This window comes from Saimiri boliviensis, chromosome 4 (assembly GCF_048565385.1).
Source record: "Saimiri boliviensis isolate mSaiBol1 chromosome 4, mSaiBol1.pri, whole genome shotgun sequence".
Taxonomy (NCBI): Eukaryota; Metazoa; Chordata; class Mammalia; order Primates; family Cebidae; genus Saimiri; species Saimiri boliviensis.
Window position 1 is genome coordinate 92,087,642 of NC_133452.1, and position 19,727 is coordinate 92,107,368.

Genomic DNA, 19,727 nt, shown 5'->3' on the forward strand with positions numbered 1-19,727 from the left:
TAAACGTAACAATTACTTTTATTCTGTCTTACCAAAAAACACCTCTTCTCTATTAAAAAAAAAAGTCTTTTCTGCATTTGCTCCCAGAAACCTGCCCAGAGAACATGTTCCCCATTGCTTTGCAAAAAAGTCTCTTTTTAAAAGCACATCCACTGTCCCCCGGAGGTCACGTAGATTGGATTTCCCTGTTCTTAGTTGAGCAGAGAATAAGCACTGGATGAGTTTTCCACAGATGAGCTGGTTGTTTCCGGGGTGGAAACATTATACGTTCCTGAAAAACAAAGCAGCATCTCAGCCTTGAAGACAAGCCATCATGAACTTTCGGGTGTGAACATCTAGGGGACCCAGGGAAGAAGTGGTCCAATCGCCAGGTAAGCTCGGCCATGCCTGAAAACCAACCCATACCTGCCCTCCTCCCAAGACCCAGAAATGCCAGAGAACTATCAGAGCTATTGTTCTCATGCACGCATGGCAGCCAACAAGCAGTCACTACCTCACGTCACACCAGCAGCCAGGTTTCTACAGAGGAGAGGAGGATCTCAAGGTGGGAAGCCCTCCACATGCCATCACATGCATGGCCTGGGAACAGCTGCATGAGGGAATCTCCCTGGACCCCTTGGGTTGTGGTGACTTGGGGAAACTCTTGGGAGGGCCCTGGAGGCACTACTGAAGGTGGAGGCTTGTAAAGATAGTAAAAAAAAAAAAAAGAGAGAAAATTATAGGGGGAGAAAAGGCGGGGCCAGAAAAGAAGCAGGAGTCAGGAATTCCAACGGAAGTGCTGAGAATCAGAGCAGCAAGGAAGGCAGCCTCGGAGCAACTGCACAGGCTTGTGTCTGCGGGGAGATGAGGTCTGTGCACGGGGATTGGGTGGAGAGTGTGTGTCGGGCAAGAAAAGGGTTGAAGTGCCCACCCTACCATCAGATTGCTGAACTGCCACCGCTAACAAGGTTTCCATCATGGCCTGGGGGTACCTTAGGGGCTGCTGACAACATAAATCAAAGTTACAGTGCTTATGGGGACCCAAAACAGGCCCACGTGGGACTTTCATAATCAGAAGTGAAGGGCCATCAGTTTCATGAGTAATTCATCAAATTGAAGCAGAAAAAACTCCAAGTCCTCTGGAGTTTTAACAGTTATAGGCATTCTCAGAATTTGCTTGTACATGAAAAACCTTCATCTGGAATATCGACAGATTTCTCAACTCTGCATTTGTGAGATCTGTTCAGTTTCAAAAAGCCAGAAGAAATCCTGGGGCTCATTTTCCTGTCGGGGAGGGATGGTGGCATGGGACAGGGGTTTCAATTTGCCAGGATAGCTGAGATCCATAGCCTAAAGTTCTTCATTACATTCATTTCGTATCTCCAAGGTAGAAATTTAACTGTGAATATTTCCAACAGTTAACTTGGGTGATCCCTTACACAATGAAGTTCTGTACACTTCTATGTGTAACACAAGCACACTTTATAAAAAAGAACAAAAAAGAAAATGAACTTACACAGTGAGATCCTGTAGTAAGATTTTCTAAATGTATTCTTTGCTGCCCCATAACCCAGAAACATGACTTATCTACTCTTATTTAACATAAATTGAAAAGAACTCTGTGTTTGACAAGGCCAGCAATTTACAGTTCTTATTTTCATGGATGATATTTTGACAGATGGCTCTCCAAATTATTGTCCAGATTCTCCAAATCTTATTCTTCATGAGTTATCATGAGTTGCCCAGCGAAGGCAGTTGGTTGCCCTCTGTACCTGCTTTTTGGTGCTTTGTGAACATGTAAGTTCCTCTATTTAACCTCTACCCCAAAAGAGGACATTTCAGGTAAATGCCATGAGCGGGGTGAAAGAGTTGGGGTGTTGAGACTCCCCGTTTGAGCAAATGTGCTCTGGGCAACCAGGGAGAACCCAGAGGTCACTACTCACCTGTTTTACCAAACAAATTGTTAAATCTTCTTGATATTGGAGAACTCATAGAAAACACAGGTGTGGATGAACCCAGGGATGTTGACTAGAAGAGAGAAAATCAAGGACAATCACAAAGCAAATTTCTGGGATGAAAGTTGTTTCTATCTCTAGGAAGACTGATTTTCCACCCTCTAGCTGTCACTGCTGGCATCTCTAGTGCCACTCTCAGAGGTCACATTAAAACACTGGAATCTTGTCATCTGTATTAGAAAAATAACTTTCAGAGCAAGTATTATTGTTCATTAGGCTTCTAGTATTTTCTCAGTCAGTCAGATATCTCAAAGGGCGATAATTATGTTTCAAAATGAACTATAGAAAATTCTATCCATTATTATTCTTCAACTTATTTTCTTTAATGCCTTGAATCCCCCAGAAGATTGCTTCTCATTGAATGTTTGATTTCACCCTTACATTTATATTACATATGATTTTAAACCCTATTTAAATATGTGGAGTAGCATCTCAATGACAACTCCATGGCTCTGTTTAACAGAAAGACTTGAGAAGCAAAAACAATGGAATGATCTATGCCAAATAGAACTGTTGAGGGAGAGGTTTGAGGGTGCAATATATTTAACCTAACTGATCAAAATCCCAAAGAAAACATTTAGTACTCTGTACTTCAGAATGCTAGTGGAATATAGGAGGTTATAGAATGAAAAGTCTCTGCAGAGAAAAGGTTTACCTTTGAGTGCTGTGAAGACCATCTCGACAATGAAAACCTACTCAGCAAAGCTTCCTGTACCTGCATCATTTAAAAGAAGCTTTCGTAACTTCAACGTGCCACAAGCACTTTAGGCTTTTCTAGAAAAATAAAACTGTCATTGTTCTTACCTTCAGATCCCAGAGGCATCCAAAGAGTAAAATGAATAATCCCTGAGAAAAAAAGATTAAAAAGAAGTGCATTTTAACTATAGTCTATTGTCCAGCAAAAGAGAAAGTATTGTTAAGCTGGTGTTAAATTTGTACTGTTTCTTTCCCCATCTGTGTTTATGGAATGAGTCCAGTACACGATACTGTTCAAGGGGAGGAGATGGTCCACACCAAGGGACTCTGAATGTTATAACGTTAGAAGGATATTTTCTATTTTCCCATTTTCCTTCAGTTGAGAACTGGAAGTCCTGTTGGTTATGCTGTTAATATAGCTCTTGTGTCTTCAACATTCCTCACATGGTTGTGATGGGAATTTGGGGTATGGGGTGGGATAACTAGTTACTTCCAAGTGAGGCATATTATGAAGGTTATTACATATAAACTTCATAGCTTGGAGGCACAGACTCAGTAGCGGAAATCAGGGTTCACATGTCCTTCACACAAGCATCCTAAAAGCAGTATCTTAAGTGCACCTCCAGCCTCTGCCTCTCCACAAGCTCATAGTGGCCTCAATCCTTGGGCAGGTGTTTTTCTATCCTTACCACCTCTCCATCGGGTGAAACAGAATTAATCATCCCTTCCTTGTGCTTTAAAGGCTTGCTGTCTATACCTCTGTTATAGTTCTTCTAACAAACTGGCCTGCATTGTAATTAGTTATGTGCTGCAGGAGAGCAAAGAAGATGTTTTTTTTCATTGTAGTATAATCAAGCAGATTGGCATTCACAGGTCATTCATTCTTTGATTTTTGATGTTTCCAGAGAACCTGCTGAGTAGTACATAGCATTTATTTCATTCAAACGATTATTGAGAACTTACTCTGTACCAAGGTCCCTATCTGGCACTAGGGGTATATTGATGAACAAGAAAGGGGTGATCCCTGTCCTCTCAAAGATAGGATTTTCATTTAAGAGACAGTAGACCGCATCAAGATAATCTTACACGAATGGAGATTTTCCCTTTACTAGTGTAATCAGGGCATTAAGCAGAGGCTGGCAAATGCCACTAAATTATAATGTAGGTGATAAAAAGCATGAGGTTCCATAGGACCAGAAGAATGTGTCCTTTCCATCTCACTGAGTTCTCATTATTACTGCTCTTTAGAGCTGAGGCTTCCTCTGGACTGAAATTCTTCCCCATTCCTACTCTTGTTTGTGTTTCTATCACTAATTTGTTCTACAGGAATAAAATCTTCCTGAAAACCCCACACTGTAAAACTCACCTGGAAGACATTGAGGATGGCAAATATGATATGGAATGCAAGGTTGGTCCCTGGGAACACAGTGGTGAGACCAAAACCCCAAGTGAGACCCAAGAGTGGCGTGAGGACCCCAATGCTCTTGCTGATCTGAAACAGGCTGCTCTTCTCTTGCTTGCATGGTTTATCTCCAACGGAAGGCCTCAGGATCTTGGTGATGACCACAACAGTGATGGTTATGTTCACCACCACAATGATCAGTGCTGGGATGGCGAAAGCCAGCAGAGCCTTGGTGTCCTCCCAGTTGAGCCAACAGACATTCTTCCTCGTGTAGACTTCCCGGGGCTGGGTGGCTGCCAGAGTGATGACTGAGATGGCAAGTGGGCAGCCGTAGCCAAGACAGAAGGCAATAGCTTTCTGAGTGGACCTGCTTGTTTCATGCAGAATGAAAACCAGGCGATAAAATAGCATGAGGCCCAGCGTCAGCATCCAGAAGAAGACGCTGAGGTAGAAGAAGTGGATGAAGAAGGTGGCAGCCACACAGGCTGTCTTGAATAGTATGTAGCGATTGTCCTGGATGGCAGCGACCACGATGAACCAGGTGTTGGCAATCAGAAGGGAGGCAGCAATATTTACTATGCAGGTGTGGCGCATATAGGAAGTCCGGTTCTTGGTCACTGATTTCCACACCACGGCTTCCACAACTAGACAGGCTGCCAAGCTCAAGATGGAAAAACCCACCCCAACATAAGAAATAATATCCAGTAGTATTCCCAGGAGAGAACTAGGGTCTGGGGTGTCAGCGGACATGAGGATGGAGAATGAAGTTAGGTGGTCACAGACACAGGTGACATTGTCCCCATCACCTTCTTCAGCATAGCATCCACTGCTGTCCCACCCTCCTGTGCTGTTGGCAAGGCTGAAGTTCCAGAAGACACATTTTGTTTCCCCACCCGAAGGGCTGCTGTTCTTAAAAGTCATTGAAATCCTGAATGGCATGGTTATATTGTGGCTGACAGTGGTTGTCATCACTAAGCTCTCTGCAAAGTTATTTTCCTGGATATCCTTGGCAAGGATGGCTTGGAGAGTTGGGAAAGCCATGGTGACAACAGATGAATCCGGCTGCAAGTTTTCTAGATGGCTCTTGTCAATGACCACATTGCCCCAGAGGTCAGAATCTGAGAAAACAAATTTCTGTTGATAGGTTTTTAGGTTTTCTGGTGACTTGATTACCATGCTGCTCATCTGCACATTAGTTTGGGAGAAGGACAAAGGAGGGCTATCTCCCGGCCGTAATGCTTGCGAGAATCTTTCCACTGAATGCAGTAGCTGTGAACTCTGATTGGTCCGTTGCTGTTGTAAAATCTTCCAGGTGTTCAAGACGGGTTTGCCGAGGATGACATTAACCGTAGAAAGCACATGCTGAAAGTGAAATGGTCTGGGGTCAAACCAACCAAATTATTTCTATCATAATAAAGAGAAAAACAACATCTTCCTAGAAACTGATTGAATAAAGATAAGAGGAAAGGAGAAGACAGAAATGAGACATCACAGGCAGTGGGGATTTATGACCTTCTTATGGCCGAGTTTAGCAGAGGATAGGTCCCCAAGAATGCAAGGATGTCAGTAACCATTTAGCAATGGTGACAGTGAGAGGCACACCCACTACACACACCACTCACTAAGGCCAATTCATTAGGCTAGCAGAGGCCAATTCAGCAGGCTGGCGGGGATATTTACGATTTTATTTTATTTTAAATCTCAAGCCTGTATTTTTAGAGACGGGGTTTCACCATGTTGGCCAGGCTGGTCTTGAACTTCTGACTTCAGGTGATCTGGCTGCCTCGGGCTCCCAAAGTGCTGGGATTACAGGCAGCCACCTGTAATCCCAGCTACTTGGGAGCCTGAGGCAAGAGAATCGCTTGAACCCGGGAGGTGGAGGTTGCAGTGAGCCAAGATGGTGCCATTGCACTCCAGTCTGGGCAACAAGAGGGAAACTCCATCTCAAAAAAAAAAAAAAAAAGAAAGAAAGAAAATCTCAAGCTTGTAAAGGCTTTTTGGTGGGTGGTATTCACCAGCAATGGTGAGGAAGTGTCAGAAAACCACCTGAGCTATGTAAGTATGGTAAAAGGCATCTTCCTTTTCTGCTGAACAATTTGATTCTCTCTCCCATTGTCATGGGATTGACATTTTTCATTCAATCCAAATAATTTATCTGCCCTTTATTGCCCTGTTATATCCTTTGGAAACGTGACCCCTAGAGCAGGTTAAAATGAAGGCCCCCCAAATAACATAATACATGAATCCTGTGAATGTGACTCTATTTGGAAAAATGGTTTTTGTAGATCTAATGAAGTTAAGGATCCATCCTGAATTACTGGTGTGGGTCTTAGATCTAATGGCAAGCATCCTTGCAGAGACAGAAGAGGGGAAGAGAAGTGGGGAAGAGAAGAAGGTCATATGAAGACGGAGGCTGAGATTAGAGTGCTGCAATCACAAGTCAAAGAAGGTCTGGGGTACCAGAAACTGGAAGTGGCAAGGAAGGACTTTCCTCTAGAGCCTTTGGAAGCAATGCTTCCCTGCAGACACCTTGATTTTAGAGTCCTAGCCTCCACAATTGTAAGAGAAAAAATGTCTCATTAAGCTACCCAGTTTGTGGTAATTTATGCTGTCAGCCCTAGGACACTTATATGACCTCTTTGGACTCTGTTACTAAGCTTGTATACAGTTGGTTTAGGTTGGGTTTGGCCAGTGGGAGGCACTGGCAAGAGATGTGAAGGTGGGAGAAGAGGCACACTGGCATACATTTTTCCTGCTGCCCACTGCTTTCCCTGCTCCAATCCCCTTTCTCCTCAGCACATGTCTGGTTACACCTACGGCCTTCCAAGACTATCGCTTCTGCTGACTGGTCCCTCCTTCAAGACTTCAGCTCTCACTGGGCTCTGTTTGCCTTGTTTTCTCTTTTTCCTAGGGGGTGATAATGTCATCTAAATGTTGCTGGTCTCTGAGTGCCTCACCACCCCTGGTTTGTTTGTTTGTTAACCCTGTCTTTACCTCTGTAGGTATCCCTTCATTAAAGTATCTTCATTTGAACTCTGGCGGGAGAATTCTCTGTGCTTCCAGAACCTATCCTACCACAATTACTTTAAAGTTCATGTTTAGCAGGGAGGGGAGCACTACACACTGGGGTCCGTTGGGGGGAAATGGGGGAGGGGCGGGGGGTGGGGAGGTGGGAAGAGACAGCATGGGGAGAAATGACAGATACAGGTGAGGGGACGGAAGGAAGCAAAGCACACTGCCATGTGTGTACCTATGCAACAATCTTGCATGTTCATCACATGTACCCCAAAACCTAAAATGCAATAAAAAAAAAAAAGATCATGTAGGGCTCCACAGCCCACTATATAGATTGAGGTGTTTCTTTTATTTTATTTTCTTTTCTTTTGAGAGAAAGAAGGAAGATATTGGAAAGTATTAAGCAATAAAGGAATTTGATGCTTACATTTAAAAAAAAATAAAAAAAATAAATAAAGTTCATGTTTAGTGCTAGAACTTTGAGAGTCTCATCTTGTATATTCTGAGAAACTTTAACTCCTAGTTTCCCAGAAAGCAAGTAAGAATTCATTCCATTTTATGAAGAAAATAAAGCAGAAATTCACTAAGAAATATTCTTCTTTTTTTTTTTTTTTTTTGTTTGAGATGGAGTTTCACTCTTGTTACCCAGGCTGGAGTGCAATGGTGCAATCTCGGCTCACCGCAACCTCTGCCTCCTGGGTTCAAGCAAGCAATTCTCCTGCCTCAGCCTCCCGAGTAGCTGGAACTACAGGCGTGCGCCACCATGCCCAGCTAATTTTTGTACTTTCAGTAGAGACAGGGTTTCACCATATTGACTAGGATGGCCTCGATCTCTTGAGCTCGTGATCCACCCACCTCGGCCTCCCAAAGTGCTGAGATTATAGGCATGAGCCACCGCACCCGGCCACTAAAAAATATTCTTAAGGTCTCGGAATGAATACTGGAAATATTTCCTAATATCCTAAAAGCTGTAGCTGGCAGAATGTGTGACTCTAATATCCTGAGCATTGCTCTGGAAAAGACAGAGAAGCCGCAATGGGGAGAAATTAATGTTTCTTGAACACAAATTCTGAGGTGCAAAATGGTAAGACCCAAACTCCTGCAAAGGTTAAGCAAACTCACCATCATCATTTCTGAATTTACTTGGGTTGGAACTGTTGAGAGCAGATCAAGGATGTTAATAACAGCTCCCAGACTCCCAGGAGAAGAGCTGATTTCATGTTCCACTTTGTCTATGCTAATAGAAAGATTCTTCAGGTATGTAGGGAGCTTCTCATCCTGAAAGGGGCTCTTGACCAAAGCCTAGTAAAACAAAAGCCAAAACAAAAAATTTTACTGATCAGTTCAGCTATCAAATCCAGTGATCCATTCCTGGCAAAATCTCTCACACCTGTAGTTTCCTTTTTGCTTCATTTCCATAAGTATTTCCCATAAGATAATGCATGTATCCCTTAAGCACTCCATGTGTGCTCTTTAGAATAGAATATGACACAAGACTGCACACAGAAGGGGAACGAACATATGTCAACCTGGTATTTAACTGGAACAAAAAACAAAAGGGAAGCTAGATGTGATTGCCTGAGAAGTAGCTTAAAGTTCAGTACAACAGTCACTTGGATAGTCAGTATGGAAGCACAGCTGCCACTCTTTGGTTTTCCTCATATTACTTACCCTTCCAATCATTAAAGTGACTGTCCCTTCCAGTTTTCCAGGGACAGGTCTGGTTTCTACCTTTTCTCTTAGTATAATGATTAAGAGTGCCCTCTGATATTCTCAAAATATGTCCCCTCTTGGATGATAGATTACATGGTTACTCTACCTATAATGATTACACTTCTACTTTCTAACACTCTCTTATTTATATGCATAGAATAGATCATATTCTATCTTCTAGGAAAATAATTTGATGAATGTTCCAACCCAGGAAAGTTCCTTCCTTTGAATGCATAAGTATTGGTTTTATATGACATACTTTTCATTTGTGGCATCTCCAGTAATGTCATCTTTTGTTCTAATTTCAATATTGCTCTAATTAAATTATAAGCTCCTTAACAACATGGACCATGTGCTACATTTCTTTACATCCTTCTCATATCCCATAATTCCTAAGATAGTATGAATCATATAACTCAGCATATGGTAAGTATCCAGTAAGTATATGCTGAATGGATAAATCAAATGAAGCATGATAGACCAACATGATCCTTTTCCATTGAAAATGTATGTAGGTATCCAGAATTGGGACTTGGTCCCACACCGAGTTCAGATTACAATTTCTATCTTTCTTCATTAGGATAATTTATAGCCCTCATGCCTCATCCATGAAGGTCTAGCTCAGATCCTTTTTTTTTTTTCCCAAGAAGATCTTCTTAATTGATCTTAGCCAAATTAATGTGTATGTAACTACCCAGTTAGATTATATTCTTTATCAAATCAGAGACCAAGATCTGATTTGGCCCATTTACCTTGACAGCACCTATAATAATGCTTTACGCATAATAGATATTTTAATAAATTTGGTGTGAGACAAGAGGAGAGATAGAAGTTAATTTGACAAAACATAAATAAGTATTACCCTAATTTTTTTTTTCAATTCTTCTCCCAGTGGTGAGAGGATTTGGACCGGGTTGTCTGAATTGGTTACAGCCAATGTCATCATTGGCTATAACCTCACTAGTTGCATCACCAGAATTTTTTAATGTAACTCATGGAATTTTAGGAGTCTAGCTTACAACAAATCAAGTATGGAGGTACCACTTATTTACATTAAGAGAAGGAAAGGAACTTTTCCCCTGTTACACAGTGGTAACCTCTATTGCAGGTAAGAGAGGCGGGTGGTCGCTTCTTCAGAAGTACAAGTTACTTCCAAGTAGTGAGGAAAATCTCACAACTATAAAAGCATCAAGCCCAGCTATTTTTTAAAAGAAATTGATGAACCTCATTTTTTGTATTGCTCCTTTTTCTGAAAGGGTTGCAGCTATTTTCTTGATATTAAAATTACTCAAAGGAGAGCAATAAGACAGAGGATAATACCGCTGCCACCTGGAGGTACTGAACACATGGTACTGAGAAGTCAAGGTTAAGGTATCCTGCTGGTCTGAGAGAACACATACTTAGTTGTCTTAATATCTGAGTGTAGGCATTTCATACAGCTCTATGGTTGCATCTCGTTTGGAAATACACAAATAAAAGTAGTTTTGGAGCAATACAAAGCAACCCCAAACCCATTTTCTAAGTGCTGAGAAATATGTTAAGTCAGACAGATCTCCGCACCAAGAGTTCAGAGTGGAAGCTTTAAGAATCACCTTAGCCAGCTGGAGCAGACTATTTATTGGGGCAGAGATGCAATCGTTTCTCTTCTCCTCCCACTGGGAGCCTACACATTTGTAAGTGATGATCCCGCCAACAGGACTGCCAGGGCTGCTGAGAACGTTAGAGAACTGGCATAGCTTCTGGATGACTTTTCCGGGCTCTCCGACACCTAAGATGGGATCTTGGCATGTGATGTTTTCCCCTGTGTTGGAAACATTGAAATAAAAGGGATCATTGCAAGGAAGAGACAAGAGAAATACGGTCAGGCCTAGGTAGAATTGTGATGTTTGAATTCCTCTTTTTCTTTACTTCCAGTGAACTTTTCAGAGCTACCCGATGTCTTAATTTTGTCCCCAATTTTCCAAAGCCCCTCACTATTTTCCACATGAACCTGACTTCTGTAATCTGAACTTGCTTTTCCTAACAGTTTTCTACCTTAATCTGGAGATTCTCAACTGTGTCATATGAGAATCAGCTGGGGAGCTTTTGAAAACACCAGTGGCCAGGATAAGCGTATAGAAATCTTCAGGGCTGGGATTTAGGCATCAGGAGGTTTTTAAGCCTCCCTGGTGATTCCAATGTGCTTTCAAGGTTGAGAATCATTGCCACTACCCAAAGACGTAATTGGTAGTAGCAATTCTGGGTACCCATGACCTGAATATTCTAATAAATACGTTTAAGCCTTTGTTCCTTCTAGTTTCCCTTAAAGGTGATTATATGTCACCTTTTCTCATAACCAGACAAGGATAGGAAAATGGCAATTGCTGCGGAATCTCTCATGTCCAGTGGACCCTGATTCTGATGAGACCCCTCCGTCACCAAATTTTTTTAACATTAATTAAGATCTCAACCACTATATACAAATCTTAAATAAGTAATATTCTACTGGGAAAAAAAGATGTGAAACCATATTTGGTATAAAGAAAGAGAAGAACAAAGATATGTGAATAAAATGTGTTGGCTAAGATGAGTGAGGGGGCCAAGAAAAGGTGACCTTTGCTGCACCCCAGTGGGGTTGTGCTTGTGCGTGGCAAGGTCAGAAGACAGTGACTCTAAATTGTTTCCTGTTTTGGTGCCCAGGGGCTAGTTGCCAACATGTGAGAATGACTACAAGTTATTCAGTAAACTAAAACAAGCCATGGATCCTTTGTCTATCACAAGTCCTGTTGCTGAGAAGATTTAGGAGGATGAGGTGTTGCTTATAATAGAAGCCCAGGGTTATCATTTATCTCTTGCCTTAACATAAGATCTTCCCTTAAGATGACCTATTAGGATGATCTATCCCTCTCTGCTGCCTAGGGGAGCTCCCCAGCATGGGCTAGCATAGCAATGATTCCATAATTATGACCTTCCACCTCAAAGACACCATGCAATGGAAAATTGACTCAGTGATGACAACAGATGGGAAAGGCAGAGGTCTACTCTTGAGATCAATTGTTTTCATGTAGCCCTGTCTCAGAAAAACAGTGCAGTGTGGACACCCTTCCTTTGCTGAAACCTCAAAGGATCTCAACCATGCCCAGATACTTGTCGACTCCTGTCTGCCTGGTGAACTCCTTAGCCCCCAGACTCAGGTGAGTTCTCATTTCACCTGGAAGGCTTTCCTGATCACATTTTCCCCACCTGCTTTCAGCAGAGCTAAGCCACCCACAACATTTCTATTGAGCTCTTGCCGCATTACATGTAATAACATTTTTTTATCACATGTATTTCTCCCCTAAGCTTGAGACCAGGGGACATGGCTTATTTCTGTTCTTTTAAATACCCCACAGTGAGCCCAGGGCCTACCACAGTGAGGATATTTAACACATGTTTATTGAATGTGGATGAATGAGGGAGTGAATGAATAAATAAGTCCCTGCTGCTGACTATAATATCTTAAAGTAATTTAAAACGCTCTTACCAGGTACCAGATTCAGCTTCATAGGTGGGCTCCAGACTGAATTATTGATAGCATTGGTAAAGTGACAAAACACATCAACAGTTTTTGAACACCAGGAAACTGAGTTTGCATTGAAATTGTGTTTATAGCACACTTGTTTTTCTTTAACTTCTTTCGCTAAAGATAGAATTATTGAAAGAATTAAGTCACAACATAAGTCTCTAATGCACGAATTGTGTTAAGATGACCTAATATGAATAAACCTATCTAAGCTTTCCCCAGGAATGTGCCACATTCATTTTTAATAGGTTTTTGCCTCTGGCTCTTAGACGTATGTAAGCCCACATTTGCATGTATGATGGCCAAAACTTCTCCTCTGCCATTCATGACTCTAAGTCACACATTTTTGACATTCAGGATGCCTTTTCAGCATCCCACAAATCCCTCTCCCTATCTAAATTTCATCATGCTCTGAGCATTTATCCTATTCTGCCATTACCATATGGGTCTATAGACATCTCTTTATAAGTTTGTCTTCTCTACTAGACCATAAGGTCCTGGAGAGAAAGTACCTTGTCATTTATTTTTCCATTTCCTGATGCTCAGCTCAATATTTGGCACATAGAAAGCACTGCATGTATGCATGTTAGACACAAAATATTGAAATGTTGCAGATGTCAAAATCCAGGTTGATTATATCCCTCTACCATGAAGTCTTCTTTAAAGGCTACAGTGTTTACTAAGTCCCCACTTTTCTGAACATCCTCTGTTTTTTCAGTCTGTATTCTTCCTTTTGGATATTTTATATTATAGGCATTGCCTTTTGTGGCATGAACCCTTCTAGATATTAAAATATGTACCCCACTTCTTTTCTACATTTCTTTACATTCTTCTCATATCCCATAATTCCTAACATAGTACAAGTCATATAATTCAGCACATAGTAAGTATCCAGTAAGTAAATGCTGGTACTCAGTAAGTATATTATCTCCCTTTCATTGCCTACTATGGTGTCTTGCATTGAGGAAGTCTTCCAGAATAGTTACTGCAAGAGCAAATGAGCTTGTAAATCCCTCATGAAGGTGTCTGTGTTTTGAGATTTTGGATTTTGAGCTCATGTTGGTTGACCTTAATCTCTGGGAATCCCTAAGGATCTGGATTACATCTACCAGAGAGACTTTGATTTTTTTTTTCTTTTTTTGCTAGTTGACATAGCATGCTACCAATGGACAACTTTAAACTTAGGTTGGAGCTCCTGAACCACACAGGAAATATAAATTCAAAGACCAAACCTCGGTGATAGCAGGACAATAATAATTCTCGGAGGGAACCTTTTGTCCACCCAGAGATGAGGCCAAGGCCTCAACTCTGGCAGATGAAGTTTGTTTTCCTAGCTTATTTTACTGAACATGTCACTTTTTGAAGGTATTAACTTGTGTCAATGGGATGGGAGTGCCCCAGGTACTGTCTGGGGGGCACAGTTTTTACTTTTATGCCCAAAGGGGCCTTAAAACCCAAGGTTCTGGGTTTCTGCTATTGGCAAATGCCCACAGGGAAGCTCCGGCATTAAAGCATCATTTCTATTTTATTTTCCTCTACTTTTTTTGGCACTTGGTTATTTCTCATACCTTCTTACATGCTCAATTATGCATTTAAAAGGATTTTCATGGTGCTTTTGTGGCATGCAACTTTATAGCATGGAAGAAAGGACTGTCAGAGTATCTAGTCTGCCATATTCCTTAGAAGGTATGTCAATAGTTTCTTCAACTTCTCCCAACTAAAAACACACAAAAAAAGGGACTCACTCCACCATTGCAAACTCCCAAGATTTTGCCACAAACCAGTGAACCATCAGCCACATAGCAAAATAGAAGGTAACATAGACTCATGGGATTCTATTCTGTTCATTCTGTCTCTGATACAGTCCTATGTCTCTTGATCCCTATTTTAAGAGTAAATTTTTAGACTCCACATACGTGAAATAATATACCCTAACAATTCAGCAGCGAGCATCTTACCAGCAGGAAGGGACAAGGAACCTATCTGGAAAGTAACTTTGTAGTCTCCGTCCTCCTCAATGCAGCATTTGATGTGATGGGAACCACCGCATGAAACAGTAGCTTCCAAGGGATCAACCATGATGTTCAGCTCTAGAGGCAGTGGGTGAACAATGACGTCTTTGGTTGCAATACTGTATGAATTCTTATATCTAAATATGCAGTGATAGGTTCCTGAGTAGAAGACAGCAAAAATGAGATGGAATGAAATAATTGCCCTTCAAAGGCATTTTCTGGGAAGGTTAAGGAGAGGTTTAATTTTACCTCTCAAGCATTAGTAAAGGAATACCACACCTTCCCGGACACTAGAGGAAAAATTGCTTGATTGACTCCTCTCCTGGGTTCTCCATGTATTAGAAGGACTAACCTATGACCACGTAAATATGCACTTACTTTCAAATAAAATTAAGTGGCTTATTCAAGGCCAAACAGCCTGTTAGTGGCAAAATTGGATTTTAAACCAGGATTTCAATTTCTACTCCAAGGCTTTTCTACCAACCCAAGGAATAAATGGGAAATTTCGCGTGCGTAGAGGTGGGGAAGTTTTTTGAAGATAATTTTTAACCTGATGGAACACTGCGGTGTTATGACGCCTATCTCTAAGTGAGCAGGCGCCTGCTCATCATGGCCCCAGAGGACAAGTCATTATTTGGGCAGCTGCTGTGAAGACATACAGCAAGATCACAACGGCACCTACAGTTAAGTAAGACCCTTCAATTTTCTTTACATTGTCTCCCTTTGCCCCAGCTCTGGAAAAGTCAGAAGCAGCAGCTAACCAGAAGGCAAATGAGCAGAAAACGAGGGGAAAAAGGAAACTCCTTTTAATTCCTGTTGTGGGGAAGAGGGAATTTAAATTGAATATAAAACAACAGTGTAGTAAATTTAGATGATAATATGTTTTTTCAACAACTGATTATGGGACAATTTAACAGATTAATGTGACTGGAAAAGCTAAAATTCTTTCTAGGTTATTGACCTGTAGTAGGAAGGAGTAATTGGACAGAGCAGGATTGAGGTCAGTCTGGAAGAAAAAAACTTCCATTTCCTAAACATATACTACCAAGTACAGCCCAAATAATATCTAGATATTTCTACAATGTTTCCTAGGCCCTAGTTAAAAATATAAAGACAACATGGGACTCATGGAATCTAGACTTACTAACCTCATAGTTAATTAAAGGTTTCAGAGTGGAGTGGCTAAGAGTTGGCTGCTGGAGCCAGTCAATCTAAGTTTGAATCCTGGGTCTGCCATTTGCCGGATGTATAACCTTGGGTAATTTACTTTACTGAGTCTCAGTTTCCTCATCTGTAAAATGGGGCTAATAATAACAGTATCCTCTAGGCTTATTGTTTTACATCAATTAATACATTTAAATGCTTTGCATAGTGCCTATCACATAGTTAAGGGCTCCATAAATACGAGCTCTTATTGTAGCAGTTCTGTCTACCAAGTTCTCTTTGCTTTCAGAGATTTGCATTTCCTCACAACACAAACAATGGATAGAGGTAAACAGGAAACTAAAAGATGTTTCTTGTTTTGGAACCAGGCTTATAAAATCTTTACCTAGCTGTTCTAAAGCATGATTGGGTTAAACACTCCCAAGTGTGTAGTGAAAGTACTTTCCAAAACAATCCTCATAACTTAATGGCAAGAGCACAGGGTCTGGAATTAGAGACACGAGTTCCATTCCTGGCTCTACAACTTAAGTTTTTTGTTTTGTTTTGAGACAGAGTTTTGTTTTGTCGCCAGGCGCCAGGCTGCAACCTGCACCTTGCAGGTTCAAGCGATTCTCGCTGCCGCAGCCTCCCAAGTAGCTGGGACTACAGGCGCTCGCCACCACCCCCAGCTAAGTTTTGTATTTTTAGTAGAGATGGGGTTTCACCATGTTGGCCAAGATGGTCTCGATCTCTTGACCTCGTGATCCGCCCGCCTCAGCTTCCCAAAGTGCTGGGATTACAGGTTTGAGCCACCGCACCCAGCCACAACTTAAGTTGTTTAAGCACAGTTACTTCATCTGTAAATATGGAAATAATGGCCTCTTCCCTCAAAGGACTGTTGCATTGACTGTGAGGACATATTGAATTTAAAGTGGCTGGCATAGGCATGTCTCAGAACAGACCCTACACGGATGGCAACTATTATTGCATGTTTTCAAGGATCCAGGGAGTACAGTATGGTGTCCGGCCCTTCACTCACCATTCCACTCCCTGGTCGAGGTCTTGACTGTCAGTACTGATTCTGCTCTGTTGGGATACCTCCTCGTGGTATAAAACCTTTGGTGTATTTTAATTCCAGTAGAAGTGTTCCAATAAACCTCATGAAAGTTACTCACATCACTGATGCATTTTATAGAAAAGTTTTGTCCCTCAGAAACAGAAATCGGGTCCAGGGTTATTGTTAGATTGGCTGAAAAAAAGGCAAACAAAACAGACAAAGGAAAACTGACAACAAGTCCAATGTGTAGTATCTCTGGGGACATTGACACATGAGTGAAACTTCAGAGAGGGGCAGGGAAAAAAAACAAACAAAAAACAAAACCCGAAGCATCCTGACTCTATTCGCGTCAAGGTAGGATTGGTACCTTGCTGCTCCCAGGCTTTACTCGTTTCTAGGCTGTTCCTGGTGGTGCTCTGCACTGTACTCATTTCCATCTCATGCCTTAGGACCTCGGGCACTTCACTTTTCTGGCTGGAATTATCTCCTGATGATCAGCAGGGTAAAAGGTTGCAAACTTAGGAGTGTCAGCTTATCCCAAGCTCCCCTCCAACCTCCTCTGTAATACCTCAAGGGAGAACAAATGGCCGGGTTCCTCTCACAATCTCATTCTCTACTCTGTTAAAATACTTTTTAATAATACCACATGGTGTATTATTTTCTCTCTTTTCATATCTCTCCTCCATAAAAATGTGAGCCCTCAGGGGCAGAAATGTGACCTCTGTGTCTTTGCATCCCCAGCACTCAGCGCTGTGTCTAGTACACAGTCAGTGCTTACTAAGTGAAAGAGTGAATCCTGGAACTACATTTTAAGTCCAAGAGTCAGCATGTATCGCCCAAATACAGGGTGATTCAAAAGTAATGACAAAAAACGCAATTACTTTTGCACTAACCTAGTAATTATACCTGTACTGTCTCAGGTAAACTGCAATGTATGGGCACGTTAATTATAATTATAACTCTATAACTACAGTAATAGAAGTATTTATATGCAATTAATTACACTATATATTTATTCCTCTAATAAGCTTCTCACAGGTTCATGAAAAATTATTAATCAAAAATTTAATAAGACTATTACAAATTTAAAAGCTTCTATGAGCCTCCCACTATTTTCATCTAACTCTCTACTTCTCTTTGAGCCTATTTTTACATGGTTGATAGTTCAAAACACCATTACTTCAGTCTTCTATAACTGAATAGCTTCATTTTGTGAGCCCACTGATGCTGGCCTACTTTCCCAGTCAGTGTGAAATCTTATCCCTTTTTGCCTTTCTTGAGACAGGATTGCTTTCTGTCACCCCAGCTTGCACAATCATGCCTCACTGCAGCCTCAACCTTCTGGGCTTAATTGATCGTCCTGCCTTCGCCTCTCAAGAAGCTGGGACTTCAGGGACACACCACCATGCCTGACTAACTTTATTTTTATTTTTATTGGTGGAGACAGGGCTTTGCCATGTTGCTCTGGCTGGTCTCAAACTCCTAGGCTCAAGCCATCTGCTCACCTCGGCCTCCCAAAGTGCTGGGATTACAGGCATGAGCTACCATGCTGGCCTAAAAATCTTATTCTTAATCATAATCCAACGATATCAGAGCTTTTCATAGTTACCATTTGGAAGCTGGGATTCAAATGTTCAGCTACAGCCCAAAGCCACTTTAGCAAGGTGTAATATGTCCCTGTATTACCCTCCCCAGCTGCAGGCATCTTGAGATGGCTCTCTGAGGCTTAGCTATTTCTGTGAGTAAAAAGAAAAAGGCTCATGGAACTAAGAATTTGGTTCTCTTAATTCTCTGATGAGATTCCAAACTACCTGACCAATGATTTTCAGCAAAGGCTAAACATGTCCCTAAGACAGGTCCCAGTTTTGCAGATAGGGGTAAAGTTATGCTAAGTAATTTGGAGAAAGATTAGGTTTATCTGAAAGCATTTTTTCCCTAGAAGAGCTCATGGGTACTTTGAGCAATTTGCAGTTTTTTATAGTGAGAACAGTTTTGATTACGTGAACATAACACAACTCTTGGTGTTAAAACTGGGAATGCAAAACAGTTTACCCTGTAGATACGTGATTATTATATAGTTATGTATTATATACTATAGCTATGTATTATATATTATAGATATATAATAGAAAGATTATGCCCACATAAACATAATCTTGATCTTTGTAAAATTGCTAAGTCACAACAGCAGAAAATGTGAACAGTTAACAAGTATTGCTTATATCAGTCCTTTCTCTAAACTTGTTCAGAAAAGGCCTAATAATTAATCTAAATTGCTCATTTTTGTAAGACAGGTGAAAAAACAAGTTTGAATGTCCTCCTTTTACACATGGGGTGAAATTATAATGCTTATGATGCTTTTAAGAAGCCTAACTAAACAATTAATTGAGAGACTAAAACATCACTCATTCCAACCATAAAATAACCACAAAGAATCAGAGTATTAAGGCTTTCTGCAGCACTGTCTCTGGAACAGGTGAAATGGGAGAAGAGGGGTGAAGGAGAGTGTTGAGGGTAGTGGGGGAGTGAGCCAGGCTGTTGAAATTCAAGAATGGGAGAATGAGGTAATGGGGAAAAAGGGGAAAATTAGGGACATTATCCTCATCACACATTACTCAATGACAATAGGGCTAACCTGAGTATGAAACCCTACTTTCCACTCCACCTCCTGCCTTACTCACAGAATGCCCTGGCTTCCTTCCTGGCAGCCGCTGTGTCCTACCACAACCATTCCCAATTTTACAAAGACTCCCTCTGAATTTAAATGGCAGAGAGGGAAATCCATTTCTATCTCCCGTTTTGCGATTTGTCCTAACCACACATTATTTTGCTCATAGTTCATTGGCAGCACTTATTTAGGGTGCAACCTATTTATGGCTAAAAATTCTAGGGAGAGTCCTTACCCACAGACGTGAATGTCACTTTTGTGTCTGCACTGCCTCTGGCGCCATAGCCACTGATGAACTCACAGGTGTAGACGACTGTTGTTCCAGATGATCCACTTGGGCATTGGGTTCTATCAACCCTGAAGACGTATTTGCTGCAGATAGAATCATTGTGTATCTCAGCAGATCCTGTAATGAGAAGCATATGGTTGCCATCCTAGCTGTCTCTTTTATTTAGTAGCAGAGTGGCCAAATCATTTTTTTTTTTA

At 41.3% G+C, this 19,727-nt stretch overlaps 1 protein-coding gene across 5 annotated transcripts in view; it reads right to left on the minus strand.

Moving 5' to 3' along the window:
- Window positions 1-19,727, minus strand: part of ADGRF5 (adhesion G protein-coupled receptor F5) — a 96,693-nt gene continuing 76,966 nt past the window's right edge. For 2 of the 5 annotated variants that reach the window (XM_010333976.3, XM_010333975.3), the window contains exons 11-22: window positions 19,477-19,647; window positions 16,941-17,060; window positions 16,556-16,765; window positions 14,320-14,532; window positions 12,323-12,478; window positions 10,413-10,621; window positions 8,230-8,409; window positions 4,057-5,454; window positions 2,799-2,840; window positions 2,650-2,709; window positions 1,923-2,007; window positions 1-271 (exon numbers count right to left, since the gene is read on the minus strand). In XM_010333976.3, coding sequence (XP_010332278.1) covers window positions 192-271; window positions 1,923-2,007; window positions 2,650-2,709; window positions 2,799-2,840; window positions 4,057-5,454; window positions 8,230-8,409; window positions 10,413-10,621; window positions 12,323-12,478; window positions 14,320-14,532; window positions 16,556-16,765; window positions 16,941-17,060; window positions 19,477-19,647 — 2,924 coding nt within the window. In that variant the 3' untranslated portion in view covers window positions 1-191. The other 3 variants (XM_003923086.4, XM_003923085.4, XM_074397871.1) reach the window with 2 other exon arrangements.